The 25,951-nt window shown below is 38.8% G+C and overlaps 1 protein-coding gene across 7 annotated transcripts in view; it reads right to left on the bottom strand.

Moving 5' to 3' along the window:
* Positions 1-913: 913 nt before the first annotated feature.
* Positions 914-25,951, bottom strand: part of ncam1a (neural cell adhesion molecule 1a) — a 301,283-nt gene continuing 276,245 nt past the window's right edge. For 4 of the 7 annotated variants that reach the window (XM_042499386.1, XM_042499387.1, XM_042499389.1 and 1 more), the window contains 4 exons: positions 15,195-15,402; positions 12,908-13,021; positions 11,635-12,078; positions 914-4,697 (listed from right to left, as the gene is read on the bottom strand). In XM_042499386.1, the coding sequence (XP_042355320.1) occupies positions 4,577-4,697; positions 11,635-12,078; positions 12,908-13,021; positions 15,195-15,402 (887 nt within the window). In that variant the 3' untranslated portion in view covers positions 914-4,576. The remainder of the gene's footprint in view (positions 4,698-11,634; positions 12,079-12,907; positions 13,022-15,194; positions 15,403-25,951) is intronic. The other 3 variants (XM_042499391.1, XM_042499393.1, XM_042499392.1) reach the window with 1 other exon arrangement.

Here is a 25,951-nt window from a genome sequence, read left to right as displayed (position 1 = left end):
TGTCCAGTGTGCATGCTAAAATGTTAACTAGTAGTATGTTAAATAACCATAGCCATTTGGCATTATCCAAAATCTTGAGATTTATCATTAAAAACATCAATTTTAAGTCAAGAATACAAAAATGTTAAAACCTAATAGACAGTTGTGCTTGTAGTAAGTTAATTGATGTGAGCTTGTCTGTAACTGGTTTCAGCTGGTAAAAGATAATCTGATGCTGGTGAGATGTTTTAAAACAGCATGTGCTCAAAAGTCTTAAAGAAAAAGTTATCGGCTGGTTTCATAACAAGCTGGTGGTTATCTGAACTTATTGGAAGTTTTTGGCTGTGTTTTTGCTAGTTAGCCAGCATATCCCAACTAGAGTTAAGACCATGAAGAGAAGTGTCTTCTTCACTAGATGTTTATTCTTTTGCTTGAGTTGCATTTTTTATTCTTTAGTGTTTTAAACAATTAATTCCCCTTTAAAAAGCTTAGATGGTTAGACTGGTTAGCTGGATGGCTCCTTCAAAAGCACCTAACCAGACTTATCCAGACTTAGAACAAGTGGAAACCTCCCGGGCTAAAAAATTAAGTCAACACTGCGTTGCCAAAAAACTGCAGGTCCTCAAATGTTTCCAAAAATTAGTCACTCTACAACTTTGCAGCAAAAATGAACGAATTTACAGCCCGGTACAAAAAATAATTTTGTTTCTTCAGCTAATGTACCCCTTTATGAAAATTGTATCCAATGTGAATTTTTATATAAAGCACCCATTTACAGTTTATTAAGGCTTATTAAGTCTCTGAGTGAGATCAACCCCTCGCTCCTCCACAGCTTCACCCTCTCTTCCAAATATTGTTAATTCTAGCTAAAAATAAAACCAAGAAGGCTACTACCAAACTTGAGGCTTCAAAACAGGAGTCCACAAACCAATGAGTAATGTCATAGTAGCTACATCCATTTTTTTACAGTCTATGACTTCATATAGACACACATTTTTTTCTCCAGTCCTGCCATTCTGTGCTGTAATTGGCTAATACTACTGTGCTATGATTGGCTAGTATCTGTCACATCGATGCGTCAAGGTCGGACATGGTTAAGGTTAGTACAGCGCCAGTGGGGATGGATTTGTACTAGTCAATCACAGCACAGTAGGGCAGGAATATGTGAAACAAAAGAAATAGGGCAGATAAGCCCCATCAAACAAATCAAGGACGCAAATCACAGACGAAAACTACATGCAGTTACCTGCCCGCAACATTCTTTAACAGTTGATGCAGTTTGGGTTTTGTTTCAACAGTAAAATGCGAACATTTATTTACATTATATTAAATACACTATGAGTCTCAGCTGCCTAGAACACCATGTTTCATTTAGTATATTGCCTAATGTCTGCGGATATTGAACATGCACAATGAACAGATATAGTATCTATAGTAGACAGAGATAATGATCATGTAATCAGTCCTCTCAGATACCAAATAACTACCCAAGTAAGCCAGCGTAGTCCTTTAAAATTTGTCTAAAGAAATGTCTAACACAGCACTATATTATGTGTGTATCCTCTGTTGCTTTGTATTATTTGTTCAACTTAACAAATCTGCATTTTCTGTTTTTAGAGAATATCTGGCAAGGCATATCAGACAAAGACACAACATCTCTGCTCATTGTGGTTCATTTTATAATTTCCAGAAATGTTCCAGTAAGTAGACCTTGTGCTGAGATTATAGTGGTAAAGTGAATTTAGATTAAAGTGATAAACTGTACTAAACCTACAATAAATGTCACATCACTGCAGGCACAAACTAATTAAAGACTGCAAGATGCTGGAAGCAGTGATGACACAAACTCATGTTGACAACAGTTGTGGTGAAAGAGAGAAAACGATGGCTGAGAGAAACAGATGTTTGGTGCAGAAACCTCAGCAAGCTGAGCCCTCAGGCCAATCAGTTATACAAACGCAGAGAACAATAGCGGTTAGCACAGAGAAGGCAACAATGGCTATGAACCAGAGAAGAAGGTAGAGATGGATAGCCCAGAGGGAAAAAAACAAAATGTGATATTCAAGACCAATTGCAGGAAGAGAATTGGTGTGTCAAGAATTCAATGAGTTTGGCCAACAAGCCTGCAAGGGCTTGTTTTCTTCAAACAAACATGTCTACTTCTCAGTTCAAACCTGCTGACTGACATTGTTTTGACAAAACACATGTGGCCTTTTGACTCACTATTACGCCGGAAACCTGTCAGGTGAAGAACTGGTCCGAAATGCTCTGGAAAAGGGTGAGGTGTGTATATGTGAAAGGAGCACATTGACCTAAAGAAAACCAGTCTGCAGTATAAACAACATACACATAAGCTGTGTCCAAATGAAGGCGCCGACTCCCTCAAAGAACCTGGTTTATAAAGAGTGGCACTTGAGGTGAGCAGGCGCCAGAAAGGAAGTTGACAGAGGATTCATCACTTCTACTTCCTAAAAGGCATGTCACACAAACCGAAACAATGGGTGGTCCCAGTAGGCGATTTGGTATTTTTTAACAGGGGATGTATATCTCACTCACTCGAGGTGCACTGCTTATTGGAATGCACAAATTTCATAGGAGGAGTAGCATTAAGTGAAATTATTTAATGTTTGCAATCGGTCTGTGTCTGCTAAATCAGTGCTACAAATGCTGTCCCGTGAAACTTCCTCAAAATTTAATAATTGTCAATAAATTTATAATAACTTGGTTACAGGTCTGGGTCCAGATAAGACAGCATCTGGTTCTGGACCTGAGGGATGGAGAGGAATGGCAGGGATGCATTTTGGACATTTTGCCAACAACGGGAATGGAGTCTCCCCTTGTCCCCCCTCAAATCGCCTACTGGTTTGTCCTCATCAACTCCTAAAGTCAAAAAATTACCAGCAAGAAGTTGCTTTCAAACTAGCATTTCATCTCAAGACACAATGGCTTACTGGCAATCAGTGTACCATGTTACTCGTGAGTCTATCCATATAACTTATTTTACTTTTACGACATCAAGAAAAGGTGAACTTGAAGGCTTGGCTTCCACTATATACATCCTGTATCCTTTTTCATTGGTCCAGTTTATATATTTCCAGCAATCATGAGAATACAACTAGTATATATTTGGTCGCCTGATCATTGTCTGACTTAGCGAGTTATAAGGACTGAAAGCAGTATGAACAATTGACTGGTGGATTTGATGATGTCTATGACTAAAGGGCACATCAATATTTTTTTCAATCAATCAAATACAGACAAAAATGGCCTGGGTCCAAATCTTTGAATCCACCCAGTTCAAATAGTTGACTGGTTTGTCTGGCAGCACAACATTTAACAGTGGTTTCGTGGTTGAATAACAATTGACCTAATGAGCACCACAGGGGGACTAACGATTAGTCGATCAGCGCCACGGGTGGGAGCAACGCTGTTGTCATGCTGTATACTGGAACCAAGGACCTATTATGACGTAGTCCTGCAAATAGGAGTTTGAGGGATGTGGCCCCAAAAAGGAACACAGCAATAATCTTCAACATGACCATTCCCTTATCCTAAACCCAACCCAACCCTGTCTCCTGAAAATGATGCTCATATACGGCAAATTTCCAACAGCGAATACATTTAAAAAGAAACAATTTGTACCAATATAATAAACCGTTTTAATAAACATAAATGCCAAGAGACAAAACGTTCATTTGGCAGTTATGTTTCTTTTATAATGTATTGTGTGAAACCATTTACCATACATAAACCAAATTGTCAGAGAGACAAGGTTGAAAGCCCTGAACCTTGACTTTAATAGCATGATAAATCTGTCCTTGGTGTCTTCTTCCGTGTCTCATAGCTTAGGCTAAATGATTTCCAGACCAGAACCATATGGAGACAACATTTAAGAAAAAAAAAAACACCTAAAGAGTAACGAAATGACAGCAACATGTACAGAAATACAGTAACTTTGCAAAACAGGCATGCTAACGTTCTAATCTCTAGCCCTGGAAATAACACATTAAAAAAGCTAAATAGGCAGTAACGTCTGCACATTATTTAAACACAACAAAATATTGACAAAAGAAGAAAGACCCATAATCCATTACCACGATGCTGACCATACTGCATTAAGAATAGTAGTATTGGTAATGTACCAGTCTTACATGTGTGTACATCATGAGGGCAGTAATCTGTGAAGTAAAGCTACAGTCCAAACATGGTTATCTACAGGAAAAATAATATAGATTCTTTTCCTTATTTAACAGTTGAGAGTGAACTATAAGTATGAATTTTCCTTTTTTTCTGTGACAAATAAACAAATAGAAACTGACGTAAAAGGAACTAAGGCATGTGCATGAGGTCTTTACATTTTCCTGGTCAGAAGACACTGTAGAAAGAGACCCATGAATTCTTTTTTTTTTTTTTTTTTTACCTTTTATGTTGCTTTTTTGTTGTTTTTTTCTGATGCAATGGGGTGGTGTGTGACATTGCTTTGAGGTTTCAGTGACTGTGACCCCCCCCACCCCCCTTTGAACCCTCAAAACCCACACCCGACCAACCCTCCCTAACCCAACCACCCTCTTCTTCCCGTTACTCTTGGGTGAGGAGATTACGCTTTACTTTCATTGCCGTTCGTCTGGGGAGCCTCGTTGGGAACTGTCTTCACCTCAGCTGTGGCGTTCTTCACCTCCGTGTCGCCTTTAGTGTTATCCTCCTTCACAGTCTTACCGCTATGGGGACAAACACAGGAGCGAGAGAGAACCAGAAAGAGACAAAAAGAGAGGAGATTCTGTTAACAGCGAATCACTAAGTCTTTCACACAGCTAAACTGTCTGCTCTGAGCTGCCTATTGTGTCATTTTTCAAAGAAAGATGAAAAAAAAGGGGGAGAAAACATGCAAGATGCTTTGAGGGAATTTGTTTTCCCTTCTGGAACTGAATGCATTTCACACATAATGGGATCAAGCTCACTATCCTAGCCAGACATCAAATAAGAGTACATGGATGTCACAGCTATTTTCAAGGAACAATGAATGCTGATGTGGAATGAGACAGGGCCGGTACAGTAGGCACAATGCATGAAGGAATGAAAGACTGAGGCATAACCTACAACACAGACTACAATACACAAGAGGATTACACGCTGTCTGGACTGAACCACAACACAATGGAAAGAGACTTTAAAGCCATACTTCACTTAAGTCGAACATTTTCTGGTGTTAGCAGATGCACCCTTGTTGGAATACATGTGTAGTGATGTGCTGCTATGGTTTTCATTTTGCAAAAGTGGTGCTTCACTGTCATGTCACACACAGTCATCTCTTCTTGTGTCCTCTGTGTCAGCTCTCAAATAGCAATTGTAATCAATATACTTTTTTTTTTTCCTGCTGACACATATAGTACATGCTCTCTGTGGGCCTTACAAGTCCGGGCCAGGGCCTGCTCCATATACTGAATCCATAAATACATCCAACCCTACAGACTCAAAACTGGAACAACCTTAAGATAGATGTCTTTATACTATATATGATTTTAAAAACTTCCACCCCTGTTACTTGAACTAATGTTTTTGTCCATAAAAACAAGTCTGAACTTCCACTAGCATCCCCTAGAGGCTGCATTCTGCATTACATCCTCCAGAACTACAATTTTACTATTTGTGGGGATGACAATGTAAATTCTGCCCTGAAGGTTGCACTAAAAGAAAGAACATGAGGTCTTTCAAAACAAACACAAACATCCTGTTGTAAGCATGAATGTTGTAAGGAAATTTCACGGCAATCTGCCTCAGAAAGATAAAGAGATACCTTGTTTACAAAGCTGAAGCTTTTGCCTGAATGTGTTGCAAGAGGGAAGGTCACGGTGTCTAAAATGGATAGGATTTATCCTCTGGGGAAAATGAATAGACCTTGTGAATGGAAAGATATTTTTCCAAATTTGCATTTTTTATTTGTACATGTGGCTATTTAGGACTTAGATGTTTAGGGGGTCTTTATAAACGTTGGGGTTAATCCTCAGTGGAGCACAAATATCTATTAAATTACTGTCAGAGATAATTATTAGATTGGAAACCTCTGACCTGAAAGAGGTATACTGACTGATATGGACTGACTAACCAGTAGAACCAATGCATTTTTCCCTTACCATGGTATCATCAGTAGTACCAATTACCTACTTTCTTTTCTTTTTTTTTTTCACAATTTCCAGTCCTTTTTTAAATTAATTAAAAGTATTTCACCATAGCCAAAATACCTTTCTGTAATCCTAAAAACAAAAATAAAAAAATAATATAAATAAATAAATAGGAGAGACTGTGATTTTGCATGTATCTTGTGCCCATAATCCAAAACATTCTTATATATAATGTACCACCTGAAGTTAACTGTTAATAAAGTAAGTTACAGCTCCCTTAAAACTTAGTGCCAAATCGTGCACACCTTCATCATCTATAACAGTAGCAACTATTTTACTGCCCTGTTCTTAGTATTATTTGTCCAATTAACAGTCTGTGGCTTTGCAGTTTTTTTATATGCACTTTTTAGATTGCAATATGTGATAATGTATGTTAGGTGTGGACCTTGAACTAATGACGATGGAGAAATCTAGACCCTGTGGCTGGACCAGCAGGGAATCACTGATCTAAAAAGTTGTGCATTACAAACCCCCTAAACTTCAGTCACCTGGTTAACCAAAGCAGACTAATGACTGACATGTCTATAAAAACCACTATAATATATTCATACTTTTGCCATCATTGATCCACTCTTGACATCTTCTGGACATGTTGAGTTGAAATCATTCTGCAATTTAGATGTCACTTTTTGTGCAGACCCAGTGGCTTTGCAGCATGCTCCAATCTACCAACCTGGGATGACTTAATTGTGATTTATCAAAGGTTGCTTTAAATGTTGCACAAATGTGACCTTAAAATGTTTTGTTTGAATCACTTCAGTGATGAGATTGTTGACAAAGACAATAAGTTCAATGAAAAAGAGGTGGTTCAGTCAGCAAGTGATAACTGCACATTATACAGAGCTTAAGAGATTTCATTTTCCACCTACTCTTCTATAACCCAACCTGCCGCAGCGCCTGACCTTTAAACTATAAAAATTTTTCATGCGGCACTTTTTTATAACTATGGCTCTCTAAAATCAATGGGCACTACATCACTTTTACAGAGGTAAATTACCTTTCTAAATTATGTACTTTAAGCACTCGTTCCCTATAAAACAATCCTGGCTATTGTTCTCTTAAAACATGCTCTTACATAATCAAGAGCACTTCAAAGCTACACTTACTGATTGAATGCTGCTTTTGAAACTGTATTTTAAAAGTAATGTTGCAATATCATGAAAGGCATCTACACTGAACAAAAACATGAAAGCGTTACTGTTGTTTTTGCTCCCATTTTTCACCAGTTTATATATATATATCTAAGATTTCTTTTATGCGCACAAAACACTCCTCTCAAATTTTGGTCACAAATTAGTTTGGATCTGTTTTTGATTTGTTTTTGAGCGCTTCTCCTTTTCCAAGGTAATCTATCTGTCAGGTGTGTCATATCATGAGGCTGATTAAACAACATGATAACTCCACAGGTGTACTTTGGGATGGTGAGAATAAAAAGTCACTCTAACATGTGCAGTTTGATCACATAATGCAGTGACTGAGCCATTGGCATGCTGACTGCTGTTACCCGTAAAGTGAATGCTCCTTTCACGACCATAAGCCTTGAATATGGCAGTACATTTATCCTTCTTCACAAATGCAACTCATCCAGTGTCTTCCCCTGCAAGATCTTCTAAGACCAGCCACCAAACAGCTGATGCAACAATTGGTTTACACAACCAAATAACTTCTGTGGAAATCATCAGAAACCACCTCAAGTAAGCTCATCTGCACACTTGACGTTCATCATCATAGTCTTAACCTAACAGCAGTTAATGTTGTAACCGACTTGATTGAGCAACAGCTGATCTTTGATGGTGTCTCGCACTTCCTTCACAGATGAATCCAAGTTTAGACTATACTGAGTGTTAATGAGAGCACATGGACAAGTTTTGTTGCTAATGCCAGTGCTGCAGCAGAGTGCATTATGGTGGTGGTGGGGTTATGGTAAGGACAGGCATAGGCCACGGAGGATGCTGAGGCATTTTGTTGATGGCAGTTTGACTGCATCAAAATACTGTGATAATATCTTGAAACCATTGTCTTGCCATTCATCCATCACCGTGACCTCATGTGGCAGCATCATAATGCACAGTCACATGTTGCACTGACCAGTACACAATTCCTGAGAGCTGAAACATCCCAGTTCCTGCATGGACATTAAATTCACCAGACATGTCACCAATAAATAACCCCAGTGATGAGACCTAAAATCTGGAAATAAATGAGCATTTTCGCACCTCAGGTTCCCTTGTCTCAAAGTCAATGGGCTTTCTGACAGAGATTTCCACATTTTGTTCTATAACATAAAATATGTCAGTAACTACCCCACTTGCAAATTTTGAAGCTTTTATAGGTCTTAAAAAAGATGGTTTAGAACAAGTGGCTAAATGGAACTACAGAACGTCATCACGCCGAACCACAGACGCGTATTGCTGACTATGCAGCTGTAGTGTAGTTTGTTTTAGCTTAGCAATAGCTTTTTACTTCTGCCAATGAATTTAGGCTAAAAAAAATCCTGAAAGTTGTGTTCATTCGTGAAGATTATCTTGCTGATCAAAAAGTGTGAGCATAATAAATGTTTGTTTACCACTGAACTTATTCTCTGTAATGATCCAAAAAGCAATAGAAAAATTCCATAGGCTGTTTGACGAGAGAACCTCGGCGGCATTAGCTTCCAGGTTGGCCTACGGAAAAATGTCATGCATTGGGGCACTTTATTGTGCACAGTTGGGATGCTTTGGATTGGCGTGTATAACCGCATGTTCCCATTCCAGCCAATAGCACTACCAAATAACTCTTTTGTGTGCACAGAAAAAGACTCAGATCTTTAATTTAGAAGTGTGAAAAATGGGAGCAAATACAAAAGTGTTGAGTTCAGTGTAAGTTTGTGATATGCAAGGGTCTACAGTTTTTTGGAAATGGTCTGCAAAGATGTTTTCAAGAGAGAAAAATGGGTCCTGGGGAGGAGTACGTCACTCAAGAACCCACAAGAAGCCTGACAAGGCATTTCAGTGTTAGGATGCAGAAGAAGGATCACCACATAGATCAGTGGGAGAGCTGTGCTTCAGTCCTGTCAAAGAGTTATGAAGAAAAATCCCTGCAATGACAAGTTTAGTTCTATCAAGGTGATGTTGAGCTGACAAGAGCTCTGCTTCCAACTAGCTCTCAACTCCCCATACTTCATCACTGACATCTTCCTCTGGCCATCTGAGTAGCAAAGTATGAGATGAAGGAGGGAGAGAAAGAGGAGTGATTGTCAGTAAGCCTCTGTAATTCATCCTCAGCCATAGCTATCTCGTCATCCTCAGGCTGTCAGGAATCAGGAACATCTGCAAACTCCTCAGGGTAAAACTCCAAATAATAACCTTACACAGCACCGCTAAATAAGTTCTTCTTTCTACAGGAATTAAAACAGAAAACAGGTGTCTTAGAGAGATCCTGAGATTGGCATTTTAATTGGCCCTCAAAATGAGGAGGACACAGAACAATGGCGGTGCTGCTTGGAGGTCATTTTCTGACAAGTATTTAATTTACTTGTACAAGCTAATTCACTGCTGCATGACAGAGAGGGATGGTATTCTTCTGTAGAGTTTGCCGCAAAAAGACATCTTTCAGCTCTTTCACAGAGTGAACAACAATTACTCATTTTGGGTGTGCAGCAGAAGTTTAAGCTCACTTGTCCTCCAAGACTCCAGCTAAGACAAACGAAAGCTTTATTAGCTGAATCTTTTGTAGCCATATGGTTGTTAACATATTAACTACAGTCAGCTGTGGGTTACACTCTGTGGCTTTCACTTACTGTAACATGGCAGATAATAGACTCATGCCTGTTTAATGTTAGCCGTCAAACTAAGCTACAAGCGTACAGTGCTGTGGGTATGTGACTTAAGAACTTACTGCTTATTTTCAGAGTTTTTACTATCATTTCTATTGGTTAGCACAACACTGTACTCATTCCAGTAATTTAGGAACACCGCAGCGTTACTCGAAAGAAAGTCTGATGGGGAAAAAATCACGAGCCAACAGTTTAACCAGATTATCTGAACCACTTTTTGGAAGCCAAGTAGGTGCTTAAATTCTTGTAATTTTTTTGAGTCTGTGTTTTGTTTCTTCTGAAATTTCTCCATTATTGCATGTCAGTTAAAAGACATTACATGACTATCGGATGAGGCAATAGTAAAAAAAACATTGATGTTTCCCAATCTACTTATCTTTGGGTAACTTTTTTATTTTTATTTTTTTTTTAGCAATGTCACCGTGTTCCATGATCTTAGCAATTAACTTGATGAGAACAGTTGTACTGCTAGGAATGATGGACACAACTACCAAAATAAGAACTAGGTTTATCCTTTGCATTCCTGTCCATATTACAATTATTTTATATATTTATGCTTGTTAGAACATCTGGTGCAGGACTTTGTAAGAATTGTTGGAAAGCCTGAAATTTGAACAAGGAGTGTTAAAAATGCATATTCCAGTCAACTGAATAATCACAGAGATCATTTGGGTGAATTATAAAGAAGCTGCATGGCAGAAGAAGGGTTGAACAGTCCATTAAGTGAGCAAACAAACAGGTGGAGGGTGGAGGTGGTTGTTGAATGGAGACAGGCATGCACTGGTAGTATCCCAATGTATTGATTTCCTGCGCCATCTTTCTGCATGGCCTACAACTGACATTCTTAAAAGGAAAATAGCACCCTTAAATGTCCCAAGATTAATCATCAACCTGATATGCAAATAGATTTGTTTGGTGTACCCAATATTGCTTAACAGCTTTTGAAAATTGCAGTATGTCTAGAATCAAACTTCTATAAGCTGTAACACAATTTCTGGCTGCATTTCACTCAGGAATAATGAGGCTGTTTTTGGTGGTGACAATGGTATCTCTGCCTCTGGATCTTCTCTTACAATACATATGACTGAATACTGCTGAGCCCACAGCCAAACATATTTTTAGCAGGTGATCAGGCAAGATTGGTGAAATCTACTGAAAGGCAGCAGTACTTAGAACCATTGATGAAAGTCTAAGAGACTGACCCATTTTGCTTTTTAAAGTTTTTTTTAACGTCAAACATTGTTTGAGGCTTTCAGCTGCCTGTTTATGTGTGGTAAGCTTTTCAGTTTTTGTGTGAAATGAATCCGAGGCCACTGAATTCTGCTGTTTCTGTCATTCGGCTGCACATTCCATCCTTAACCATTTCCAAAACTTTTTGACTTCCTCATAATCAAACTTGCTTATAACCAAGTAATGTCATGAAAGCAATCAAAAAGTTTTATATTCTTTAGAAAATGATGAAGCAAGATAATAATATAAACTTACTTAACTTTTTAACTTTGACAAACCAGAATCTGGGATCTTAGCCATCTGTCACCAAAACCACTGTATCTGCATTTTAGGGTGGAATTTTCCTTAAAATATGGCACCCTTGTGGGCTATTGGGATGCTACCAGAGCAGAAGTGACAAAGTGAGGAATGGGGGTATGGAAGTGTTCATACTCATTTTGGGCTGGTGTGGACGAGTCTGTGCACAGGGCATTGGGCGCCTCCTTGGTCGGGCCGTCTACTTGTAAGTCCTTACTCTGGGTGCTGTCAGGGGCTTTGACTGGGTCACGCTGGCTCTGTGGCCCATCGGCATTAGCAGAGGGCGGGCTGACTGGCTCTGAGACAGGGAGTGCTGGGTTGGAGGGGGGAACTTTAGGGGTGTCGCTGAGGTCGACCAGGGGCCCAACATCAGATTGGGTGTTAGCATTTAGCGAACTGGACTGGGCAGCAGGGCTCTTTTTTGGGGCTGCTTTGGTTGGGCTGGAGGCGCTGGTGGTTAGCGTGGTGCTCTCACTAGCAGGACTGCTCTGTGCCGTGCTAAAGCTCTCAGCAACTGAGTTAGTGGCAGTGGAGGGGAGCAAGTTTACCACCGTTGAGGTGGTGTCTGCAGCAGCAGGCCTGTTTGGTGGGGAGGGGCTGGATAAACAAGGGAGGAGAGGGAGGAGCAGGTTGTGGACACACACAGAGCCACCAGAAAAGTGAAAGAAAGAAAGAAAAAGGACAAAGAGAAAAAAAAGGGGAAGAGGGGGAGTGCAGGTAAGGGTATAAACAAGGTAGAGTGAGTGCTACTGTGCTGCAGTGAAAAAGAAAATCTACATAGTCAAAATGTTAGCAACAAAATATTTGTGGAGGGGTGAACAAAAACTATCACAAAAACTATCACAACAATAAACCTTAAAAAGAAAGTAGGAGTTCCAGGAATGGGATGCTAATACTTTTTCTTTTTACAATAAAGGAAAAGGCAGGGTTTGTTGGTTGTCTGGATTGGTTAAAGACTAGCTTTGACACTACTTAGAGTTGGTGTTTGTTTCTGTATTTAGTCACACAGTCGTGTAAAATTATCTTCAGCTTTGCAGCTCACATGCTGCTGTTATGGTTTAGTGGTCAAGCATACAGAGGTGCACTTGCAGACCCGAAGCTTGTTGAATGTTGAGCTGGAATAAATCTGTGACTAATGGTCTTTCACTGTACAGTATAAGCAGTTTTTTGTGATGTGCACCCATTTCCACCTCGAAAGTGTGCAAAAGGGGCATTAAATCAACAGAAATACATTGTGTCAGTAGTACCCTATGGTGTGTAGCTGACCTATTATTAGAATTGTATCTGTGATTAAACATAGTTTGGGCCAGACCAAAATTATTTTCCTCATTTACCTCCCTTTCAAAATACAATGCAGACTGGCTGGGACCCCCCTAGACGAAGGAATTGTTCCTTTTTTCGTACTCACTCAGGTTCTGTCAAAGGCGTGGTCTCGTTAGGCTCATTTGGACCCCCTCCTTGGTTTGGGGTGTTTTCTTCCTCTGTTCTCACTTCAACAATAGGCTCCTTGGACTCATCTTTTCTGTTGTCAGAAGACGACAGACAGTTAGCAAGTTATTGAACTAACTTCAGTTGTAGTTAATACATACGGTTGGGCCACATAAACAACAATATTGCAGCGTGTTTTTAAAAAATAATGAGATTTTTAATAGATAATTATCAGTAATGTGGATATAACGACTAAGTGGGTAAAGGTAAATAACAGAACAGCCAGAGTAGTCTGGTAAGTTCACAAAACTACATCACTTTACTGTAATGCTGCCTTTAAAATAAAAGAAAGGACAACACTTAAACGACAATATCCAAAATCTAACAGTATATCTGGTTTCATATTATGACATCAATATAATATCAATGTATTGCCCAGCTCTAATAGTAAGTTAAACACTGGCAGATTCAAGACTAGCATGGCCTACTCGACCAGAAAGGCAACTCGTGTCCCACATACATAGTCAGTATGTTTACATGCTTAGTTGAGCTACGGTCATAGCTTGATTAGGTCATTTAAGTGGACTGCTGTCCTTGTCCGAGTTTTTTTTTTCTTTTTTTTCCGGGCTGTTATTGCCTGTGAATGTTACTCAAAATTTGTGGCTTAAACATTCAAAAACCTCAGCACAGTCCTTTAAACTGTCAAACACATTCTCTTATTTTCTCATTCCAATATTTGATCATCCTCCACCTGCTGCCACCTGCAGCCTCTGATTGTAGGTTTCCCTTGGGGGCTTATCTGTTATCATCACACTGCTCTCTGATTGTGCCGAGCTTTAAAGCGTTTGCTTGCTGTGAATGACATGTTTGGATCTGAGGTGCCAAATATCAGTTCTGTACATGTCATGATTCACCCTTAATAAATCTGTTTCATGTGAGCTGTTTAGTTGGAATATATTATTTGTTTTTGTGAAGTTCACAGCTGGTACAGTCAGACTGTTTATGATACTGAACAGAACTGTTGATCAAATAAAGACAAACATGCAATAAATGAATTGTGACACGATTAGATGTTTACAAGGGTAATCTGTTAAACATGGTTCTGAATATTTTAGTATTAATGCTTGCTGGCGTGCTGTTTTCAAAAGTAAGATAAGATATGATAGATCCGATAAGACATACTTAAAAAACCGCATAGGAAAATTTGCCCTGGAATCTTTCCTGCAGTTCCACAGAGAGAAATAACTATGTCAACATAATTTAAATCTGTGAATTTTAACACTTTTGCAGCTAGAATTTATCCCCCATCCCTGCACTATGTAACTACAATTAAATGATTTACATAATCTGGGAAAAGCTGAATATAGTCTAGTTGAAATTTGCTTGTTGGCAACAAACTCACAGTCATAAAACAAGATCAGTACAAACTGGTACATGTTAAGCTGAACAAAGCAAAAAGACTGGAACCATGAAACTGCCACACAAAAGGAACCTTTGTCAAAAGAGAACAAATACTGTAAATGTAGGTTTAAGCCTCCAGCAACACATATTAACCTTCTGCATATCATTGTTGTCAGGGGCAAACCTCGCATCTTCACATTGCACTATTTTTATGTTTTTTCATAAATTGATTGTATTTGTTCCCCCCTGTCTATCAGTGGGTTTTACCATTTCTTAACCAATGAAATGTATTTTAAAAACAGCTTTTTCTAATTCCTAAAAAATAGCAGTTTTGGAGATAGGGGGTTTGAGCCCAACAGCAGCGCTATGGTTAACCTGCATGATAGACATTTATATCCTGTATCCAAGAATCAGCCATTCAAAAGTAGTTGTAATGTTGCTGCTCTTAAAAAAAAAGTCTTATTGTGACATTTTTATTTCTACATGAAAGTACAATTAAATTATCAATATAAAACAGAGCAACTGATTTCATTTTGAAACATCTTTCTGTCCACCTGATGAATTTAAGTTCAACATTTACTCTCATTTTAGCTCTGCTTTGGTCTCCACCAAATAGTTAACCTTGTTCGTCTGCTGTTTGGCGCTCAGCGGATAGCATGCAGTGGGTGTTTTAGTCCTTTTTTGAAAACGACTGCCAAAACAATAAGCTGAAGGACGCTAAAAAGCTCCATAGAGGTGAGGGGAACTCAGACTCTATGATAATGCTCTGTGGTATGTCACTATTATGTTTTGCATCATTAAAACTGATTTGCGCAGCTTTAAACAATAAATGGAAAATAATATGTCACAAGATGATGTTTACTTACGTGAATGCTGCCTTGCCCTCCTCAATGTCTTTGCCCTTAGCACCCGGGCCGGCCTTCCCACAGAAGTTCACAGCAATGCACATGAGGAGTCCACACTTGTTGAGGAAGTAGCAGGTGACGTCCACTCCCACCAGCAGCAGGAAAAAGACGACAATAAGGATGCCTACGATGGCTCCGGTGCCCAGGCCTGAGCCTCCGCCCACAGCATCTGAAGGAGAGGGAGAGGGGATACACAAGCAAAATAGGCAGGAAAAAGAGGGGGAGATGAAGAGTTAGGAGAGAGGAGTGGGTTTAACATGAGGGAGAGGGGAAGGAGAGAAAGTTAGAAAGAGAGAGGGAGAGAGAGATGATGAGGAATGCAGTCAAGCTTTTAATACAGTGCTTAAGGTTTCAGTTGTCAAGACCTCAAGTGTGTCGTTCTTTTAGAGGGAATTTGGAGACAAATCACGGCAGAGCCACCAGGAAGCTAATACGCTGAAACACAATAAAAGCCTCATCTGCGCTTTCATTATAGCTACTTGATATTTACTCTTGAAAATCATCAAGGCCGACACACTTGAGGCATTCAATTTCACACACAATCAGAACTTACAAAGAAGAAAAAAAACACAGATCACAATCTAAGTCACTATGTGAAGATAGACAACATCTACAATATATTCCGAATACTATGTACAAACCATATATTACACTGAGCCTGTAATGCGAACCCTTCTGTTTGTCACGGGGTCTCCATGTCAAATGAAATGAATGAAAATTAACATTTTTGATATTACAAATATAGACATCAGTGTTACCTCCAAGTTTGATGGCAATCAGTAGTTGTCCAGACAATTTATGCATGATTTGTAAGGCTTTTCAAAGATAACTTGTAGTTAATCTGCCTATTAATTATTCAGAATTGGAAAATGAAACAACATTGAATCCTTGCTTGATTGTAGATTTGGAGTTTTTTGTCTCCACAAACCAGTCAAGTTTATATCCATGTCTCCAAAAACATGCTTCACACAAATCTTCCTTCCAGCAGCACAGGAAATGTATACAATCAGCATTGTTTCAAGGTGGGGACCCAAGAGATGGATGGATGCAAGGTCACAGTGACCTTGACCTTTGACCCCCAAAATCTAACCAGTTCATCCTTGACTCAAAGTAGCGTTTGTGTCAAATTTGAAGAAAAATCCCTCAAGGCTTTCTTAAGATATTGCATTCACAAGGATGGAACGAATGAAAAGATGTACGTACAGACAACCTTTAAGCATAATGCCTCGACCGCGGCTGTCGCCATCGCAGAAGCATAAAAAGGCAATAAGGGATTTTTATGTAGGAAACTGGGGAAAGATTTCTCAACCTTAAGGTTTCTCAGGCTCAGGCATCTAACATCAATACGGCAGCATATAGTGTAAATACAACATATCATTATCCATAAATTAGACATGATTTTAAAGATGTCTTGTACTTGGATCAAAGTTACAAAAACCCATGGTCAATAAAACAACTTTTAAGCACCATCTTCACTTTTCAAATTCACTTGCTTATCGGGAAACATTGTCTCACATTAAGAAAGAAAATCTTACACGTCTCTTTTTTCTTACCCTAGATTTTCAGAGGCAGACCACTAGAATAGACATAAATTGTAATCACGATCAATCAGCAAGGAATCAATCACAGAAAAACTAAACTCAAAATGGATTTTCTTTGAAGGTTGTATAAGGGATTTGTTTCACAGACCAGCAGTCCACTTCCCACTCTTATACACCCTACAAAGAGAGAAACCAAACAGCCTCTATGGATTTTTCTTACTGCCTAATCGTTTTTATAGCTGCTTCAAAACTTTCTTAGGAAATGTAAAGGTTAAAAAGGGTTATCTGAGCAGTTGTTTATCACAACATACAGAAGCTGTCATTGCATTTATAATTCCACTTTGAGGGCAAAGCGCAAGTGCAGGTTATTTTCTCCCTCAGATTATTGCACATAAACAAATGCACACACAGTTTATAGACAGGATGGAATAAAAAGGATTTTGAGGTCTGAAGCAGCTCAGGCTTTGCGGCTTTGCATTTCAACCTCGCCCTTCGAAGCTCTCATACTTTGTTTTGGCATTTCTGAACAAACATTTTTGAACAAACCTGGACTTATAAATGATAGCCATGTTTCCATCTTTGCATGCAACTTGTGGATGCCTGTTATTGAAAAAAAAATTTCATATAGAATCTAGAATTCTTTGAGGGAAAAAAAACCCAGAATACATGCAACATTCTTCATTTGCTTTTGGAAAAGTCATGAGAAGAGATTGAGCTTTCTAAAACATTTAAACATGCAGCAAAATTTTCACTTCACAGGGGACAAAACAAAAGCTACTCACCACAATACTTCAAACAGGAAAAACATTTGTGCTTACTTACAGTGCAGGAATTAAAGTGCATATACACAAAATAATCAATGACCCTGACAAGTATGGTAATATACAATCACATCAGTGGAAGGAGTAGTAGCATATCTTGCTGGTTTGTCAGCACTGATCGTGTCATGTACATACTCTGCTCTGATTGGGTGGTTATTTTTTACTCTGTACTGGTGCACAATGAAGTACTTCATTTCTCTGGCATCATTTTTTGATGCACCCCTTTTATTTTTTAAGGTCCAGGAGCCAATTTAAGTTATATCACTGAAAATTGGTAGCCATTGACCATGACTGTCACTGTGTCTGAAGTACTTTTACATAGTTGGGTGGAGTAGAAAACAGCTTATTCCCTTTCATGAAGGATTCAGAAGGAACACAATTGATTGCCACCAAATTGCTGCTTCTGTACATTAGAGAACATTTGCATAAAACTGAATCTTTTCCAACTTACCCACATTATGCTGCTGGGTGCCTTTTGAGCCTTTGAGTAGTGATGGGAGGTATGATTTTCAAAGTGGCCACCTTGATGTTGTCCCATGAAAGGACATGAAAGTGGAATCGGATGCAGAGCTGGTTTAAAAATGTCCCTTTAGACAGTCTGTTCAGAACCTAATGAGACATTATGACTTTTCGTTAAAGATTAAGTCCCTCTTACACAGGTTAGTGATGGCCTGCCAGTGTCTGTAAACTGTCTGGGGGGAACTGGAGCACTGCAGTTTGCAGACCATCTGTAAATTTATATAAACTGATAAAACCTGCATGTCCCCAAAGACTGGGGCAAAGAGCAGGAAATAGACTAACTGCAAATATGTTTTGCAGTTCTGTAACCACTGCACCAATAGTATGAGGTCATTTTTATATTGGCCTCACTATAGCCCAGAGCATTTTGCAAAAGCGAAGTGAAAATGAACAAAAAATGCATTACAGCTGTGAAAAAACCAAACAAACAAAACCAAACAAAAAAAAAAAACAACTATAAGTGGTTTAACTTGAAATTCTGTACCCATTTTTTTGTTTAATGTAGACAATGTATTGTCACACCAATGTATTCCTGCAGCTACAACAGACTCTGATCCAAACTATAAACCATAAACATCAGGATTTCTGTGCAACGGTGTGTCTAGAGCTGCCCTTTTACACGACTGATTGATCACATAAAGACAATCTCATTAAAGGAGAAAGAGAGAAACCAGTTCTGGTTTCAATGGACCGGATTGCAATGCAGCAAGTAGGAATGATCGTAGCTGAATGATCATACTTAGAGACTCAAAGACCCAGTGAAATCAATTTTCAAAGTTCTAGTATTTTTGAAGACTCATCCTGCACTCTGGAACAATTTTGTCCAATCAAATGTGATTTGGAGCATCCAGGTACACCCTTCCATCATAGAGCTGATGCTTGACTACTAAAAAAGTATTTCGCTGCTGGAAAATGGTCTTTTCTTATAACTAGGTTGTCTATGCAGTGGAAAATGCAATTGAAATTGGTGCTACATGGTGAGAGGAAACAGGGAAAAGGGCTGTGACATTTGCTTTCACTCAAGAGATAGAAAATGTACAGTTAAAGGGATGCACAGCACTGCACTTGATCAATTAATGCTAAGACTGATAGGTGACAGAATAGATTTTAGGTAGGAAATATGCAATGCAGTAACAAAATCCTGTTCAAATTTGGTCACTTTTGTTTCTGTGGTGGCAGGCATATGAAAATGGGGAAGTACAATCTGCAGTTCAAGCAACATCCGAAAATCGCAGCGAAAATCTGCTGTGGATCTGAGTTAAGAGATGAGCAGGGAGATGTGGTGGCAGGTGAGATTAAGTTTACTACAGTTCATTTACATGTTAAAAATCAGCAGAGTATCTCTAAGGCTCAACTGATCCATCTATCACAACATGAGTTGACATTTCACTTCATCATATGGTTTCTCTCATAATATCTGCTAACGATTTAAGCAGCATAAACATGTTCAGGCCACTAAGTTTTACTCTGGCTTCCATTATTTACATTGTGCAATTACTTTTTCATTGGTCCAGTTTATGTGACACATCCTTACATGTAAAATTTCCAGACTTTACGAGTTGACACACACTGCCTGAATGCACCATTGAACAAGTAACAGGCACAAATTAGAGCAAATGATGGTCACAGTTCTCTTGGCGTTTCAAGTGGGACAGCCTTGTTGACACATATTCATCTTTAAAATGCAGACTTCAAAATAGATGTTTTTATGGATGCTGTAGATGTATGGCTTTCAATGGCAAATGACTTGCACTCAGGTGCTTTCTGAAACCTCACAAACAGCCACATCGCAAAGCCACAGCCACATGACAAATTTAAATTAGCTTTTCGCCTTTCAAACATGTTATGTTTGTGTTTACTGCATCTGTATGACAGATATGTTATTTCAAGCGGGGGCACAGCCCCGTGGTCAATCTCGACGTTTCATTTACATTAACTGTCTTCCTATTCTTGACTACACCGAGGCATTCAATCCTTAATTTTCTCTGATGGCTATGATCAAAATAGCAGGAGCGTGCCAAAGCTCTGTGTACTTATAGGTGACTACAGTGTTGCAGACAACACTTGTTTTTCCTCTGCCAATTGCTTCATTTGCATTTTAACAGGCACAATAAATCATGTGGCATGTATTCAGTGCCGAGGGGGGTTTTCTCACCGAGTGCTCTCGCTGATGGAGAAAGCACAAATCTTCATGTCAGGATGGACTACACAAACATTTCTCTTTACAGGCTTGTCAGGTACAGTACTGAGCCAGTTCCCCAGCAGACTGCTGATAACAGACCGCATGTGATAAGCCCCAATTTCACTGAAAACCACACATTCCTGAAAAATCAATAACTGGTCACTGTCCAGCATAGACAATCTGCCAGACTTGTGTGCTAGTACATAGACAAAAAGATTTATATTGGCAGTTAATTTACATATCATTATAGCACCAGAAGATGCATTCAAATAGTGGCTACTTATTTGAATGCATAATTCAAACAGAATGCACACAGACTTTTTGATTTAACTTGTCAACCACTGCCAAACACTGCAGTGGCTCTTCTTCTTACATGTTGAAACACATAGAGAGGTATTTTTATTTTTAAAAAATCCAGCAGTTTCTCGAGATATCAAATATGCCAGGCTGAATTTGAGGGAAATGGGTTTAAAATTATGCCCGTCTGAAATTTTTTACAGGTTATAGATTGCTGCGGCCTTAAATAAACAGTTAAATGAAACTATTCACGAGACTGTAGCTGCAGAGTATAAGACATTATGTGTGTATCAGGACTCATCCTGGCAACCCAGCAAGGCAAAGGACCACATTCTGAAACATCAACAGATGATTCTCTATGCACTGAAGTGCAGTGGGAAATGTACAGATTTGTACACTGAAGAGGCACAACATATTATAGAGGAGCAAACATCTTATTCATCCATTTACAGAGAAAGAAATGCAGTTTTGAGGGCGCATGTGTTCCAAGACAGGGAGGACAAGATGGTTTGACAGTCGTGTAAAATAGGCCATATGCCAAACTTGAACTGAACAAAAGAGGGGGGACTGTAACTACATCCATCGACCTCTTTATCATCAATGCCTCTGCAACATCCAGAAAACTAGTGGTAGGAGGCATCACCTGGGTTATGGCCATCAGACTCCAAAGGTGCTTAGCCATTAGCACTCTTTAACCAGTGCCTTATTGCTTGGTCCTGATAATACACTACACTAATCAATGCAATGTGTTGTATACTAGTAGTCAGATTCATTAAGATAAGATAATCCTTTAGTAGTCCCACAGCTGGTAACTTTGCATTGTTACCATATGATCATCTCTGTACGAGTACTCAGTGTACTTTGGACCAGTGTGCCATATCATATCCTTCAAGATATTGCTGGTATACTTTTTAATATGATAAGAAAAAAATCATATTCCAATAATGGCAATGTTCAGACTTGTTGACATAATGACATCATACTGTTATTCATGGAAACAACAAACACGGCTGAAAGCAATTGCCAGGAGAGTTAAGGAGAAATGGCAGAGGGTCAGGTGGAAAACAAACAAACAACAAAACTCAATCTTTTTCAAAAGAGAAGGAGATCACCTTTTGATTTATTTTAGATATTAATGGATGATTTTTTTGTTGTACCATTTCTATTTTATACAGAATCTGAATATCACTGGGTTATTATTGTTGTTCACATTAGAAAGAACTGAGAGGTATTTTTTGTTTAGTTTTTACTTAACATTTAAAAGAAAACTGTTAAATTATATGTTCTTGAAATTAAAAACAAAATATTTTTTTGGTAATTTGTCATGTCACCAAGAACATCAAAAATACCTTCAAATATTGTGATGTAATTTCAGGGCCATATTGGCCACCCCTTCTTTGGACTAACATGAACTATTGGGTTATGTGCACTAACAGCACAAAAAGCAAAGTAGTCGCACACTTCCAAAAAACATTTAAGGCAGTTGATGGACCAATAAAAGATAGCTAATGCTAAGAGCTTTGCTCCAAATGGTGCATGTGCTCATAAATTGTACTTAAGGGAGTGTGCAGACCTTTCTTCATGTTTTATAGGTGCACTAAGAGACACTAATGAAACTGTGAATTTTTTTTTAGTTTTGTGAGATGACTCTTGAGCTGTCTCGTCCCCTAATTGTTTTAATCACATGTATCTGCAAGTAGCCTCCTCATTTCATTTTCTGTGTGGTATTATCAAAAGTAGTGTGAACAACACTCTTAAAAATTTAGCATTTTTACGCTGACTAATTTGAGTATACTTCATTTAGTCACTTTTGAAAACACAAAATACTCAACATCTGTCAACTTTGCTTTTCCTATGACGATTATTTTATTGTTTTCCTTTAGCTCTTTGGTTCCCTTTCTCCATCTGCTATTTCTCCTTCTTTTAGTATTGCATTGACCTTATTTAGTTCGATAGAAGTTTCTCCAATAACTCCCCTGTTTGTTTCCTCCATCAGAGCTCTGCCACAGTGTGGCACTGCACCGCCATTAAAATAACATGAGCTTCAGATTCTGTTTTCTTTTTGAGCACAAGGAAGCAGAGTGATGCTGACAACTGACTCCCTCTCTGACTGATTAAGATCTTTGGAAACGCTTCATGCAGGAGGGAGTGAGTGTGGCTGGGTGGGATTTAAAGCATTTAAATCAAGTTTTCAGCTGCAAGCGGTGCAACACACACTACAGACTGATGTGCACATTGGCTTGAAAAAAATATGAATGTCTCATTTTCATTTTCATGCAGCAGAGAGCAAAGGGAGGGAGCACTAAGATAAGTTAAACTTTATAATAAATCTAATTTAATTCAGAGAGACAGAACATTGTGAAACACAGATGATTATAGGCTATCTATTTGTTTTTTGTTATATACAAAACGCTCCAGTCGTTATTAGATTTTAAAATTTCCATCTAATAACAAAACAAAAACACCATGTAGTCCTCTGTAATGAAAAGCTAAGTTGTGGAAAATGACAAAAAGATAAAAGACACGAGAAACAGTCGAGGAACATTCTCAGATTACAGAATAAATATCACTTGTCGCTTCATTTCCAATACAAATCTGCTGATTTGTTTTTAACTTCTATCCATATAAACACCCCATTAACCACATCAGGCTAACAAGCTGAGAAAACGGTTTAGGCTGCATGAAGAGAATGAATCTCAAATTCCTGAACAATAGCGGCAGCTCTCGCTGTAGTCTGTATGCAGTGGGTGACTGCACCGTTTGCTTCAGGGAAGGGAAATATTCAGTTGATATGCAACACAAGTAAGTCTGATGCACACACTTAGATGGAGATCCTGATTAGCAGAAATGAAAATCACTCAGCACTGATCAGCACTATCATTACTCAGTAGGCACTGATGAACAACAGGAGGGACCAACAAGTGACAAAGAACACCTCAAGGGTGTCGTAAGCTCTTATTATCCTTGTGACAGAACTTAGTTGAGATTAAACAGCAGTGCCAGGGATGAAAAAAATGAAGGAATACAAGTCTCAATTTATATCCCAACATAGGAAGGAAGGCAAGAAGGCCATTTTTCAGAGAACTGCCCAAAGGAAACTACCAAGAGGGAAAAAAGATACCCATATAATTCTTCATCTGTCTTCTCATTCCTGTGTGGGGAATCAAGGCTTTACCACATATCAATGTTATTCTACCTCCAGGCGAATAAAGTTGAAGCAAGCAAGCAAGCAAATTGTAAGGTTCTTCTTCATCCTAGGTTGGCAGAGTCGGCCTCTTGAGCTACATTCACCTTAGCATCCTCTCCAAAGCTCCTTTCAAAGGTTACAAATCAGATGGAAAAACCTTTGACATGTGCTCATTTGAAGCTGAAGTGCTCTTTGCCACAGGCTGTTTCAAATGGGAGTCGAGTATACGGTGTGCTCGGTGCACTTAAAACCCATGAGGATATCTTTGATGGGCAATTGACAACAGAAAATACTCTCGTTTTGGAAGATAGTGAATGATTTGGTATTTTCAACACGATGCTGAAGTACAAGAACATAAATGTGGCAAAATGTCCTTAAAAACGTCATAGATACTTCAAGAGGTTTTTTTCCTATATGACTCAAAACACCAACCTATCTGTACTTGATCATTTGGAGAAACTTGACAGAATGTGAACTGGCTAATTCTCACTGGTCACCATCAAGCCTCCTACAGACTGTGAGATTTTATCCACAAAAAAAAAAGTTTAGTGCAAGCTACACTGTGAGACATGGATCTAATAATCTAAGTTTGATGTATGCAGACTGTACAGTGTCAGTGCTTACTGAATCACAGGCAACGATGTACGTCCATCAATGTCAATACGCAAGACCAAAATGTCATTAATGCACATCATTCATCTATGTAGTGCTAAGAGAAAAATGAAAACAAACATAAATTGGGCCGTTGCTATGGTGGCATTTATTTGTGATGAAGAAAGTATGAAGAAGAAGAGGAGGAGGAGAATGTGGTTGTGGTCAGTGCTTGGGGAAAAGAGGCCAACTTGGCATGCCACTTTTGCAACAAAAGCTCAACTTATTTATTAGCATTTACTAGAATTTAGCAGTGTTGCACTGATCAGAGCCTCACTGCATGCTGCGTTTCTGTTGGTTGGTTCGTAGACATAGCTCGTAACAGCAGTAACACAGTGAGATGGTCATCCCAAATTTCTGACACTGTCAGAATTTCGTCACAGGCTATCTTTGATCGTAAGACCGTGACAATGGCCATTCTTGAACCTCTCACACTGTGCAACGTAGGAGCACCATTTTAGAGCCACAACTAAAGACATTGCCACATTTTTTTTACGTTGGTCATCTTTCATCTGGGACAGCCCAAAATCACAATGTGTATACCAACTGTGGTTAAGTTCTGCAATGATTTCATTTCCAAGACAGACAAAACAATCACCATTCACATCTGTCTGATTACTGAAAATGTATCAATGCTTTATTAATTCTCTCACATTGAACCGTTGTTGATCATGGCTGTAGGTGAGTCTAGTCTCTTTGTGTATGCATTGCATGAGTCGTAGAGCAGAGTGTGGAACAAATGTTTGAACAAATGGAAACTGTATAGATGGCTTTGAGTAACCTACTGTACACACCGATGGCCATTGATCAGATCTGTAGCTCTTGGTTACCCATGTTAAAGAAGAGCTTTTTAAATTTCTAAATTTATTGCTCGACTACCCCAGTAACAAGACTGTCATCCCAAGAAAAACAACAGAATCAGTCATTTGATCAAATGCCTATTTTGACACTGTTATGATAAACGGAGAAAAACTTCCACTGGCTCTGAGAATTAGGATTCTTCTGTCAGTGGCAAGAGGAGAATCAGCAAGCCACAGAGCCACAAAACAAAAGGGGGACATCTGGGTGGATGCTCTAGGGGTCTGAAAAGCATGTAATTTAAACACAGGAGATAAGCTCCTAGTTTTTTACAGACCATCACTCCTGGATTATTTTAACCATGACCACAATCTTTCCCTAACCATATCCAAATTTTTGTTCTATTATCCACAATGACTATGGTTCCCGAACATTAAAGAAGTCATTTTTATACACACACTCTGTGAGTAAGGCATTTTTGTGCCGAACACTAAAAATTAAACTTTGCTTTAACAGATCTGTAACTGCTTATCAAACAGTCCCTCCAGGATTTGGTGGGATGTTATGTCTAATTATGTGACAGCTATTAAATAATTTTTTTAAAAAAGGGCTGCATGTTGCAATGTTTGAGGTTTTGTTTTGCAATAAAATTGCCAGGACAGGTGAAAATAAAATAAAAGTTATGATGCTGTCTCAGATTCAGAGTGTGTTATTATGACCAT

Source organism: Plectropomus leopardus, chromosome 13 (genome assembly GCF_008729295.1).
Source record: "Plectropomus leopardus isolate mb chromosome 13, YSFRI_Pleo_2.0, whole genome shotgun sequence".
NCBI classification, from domain to species: Eukaryota; Metazoa; Chordata; class Actinopteri; order Perciformes; family Serranidae; genus Plectropomus; species Plectropomus leopardus.
The sequence above is the reverse complement of the archived record's forward strand: the minus strand, read 5'-3'. Positions and strand labels throughout refer to the sequence as shown.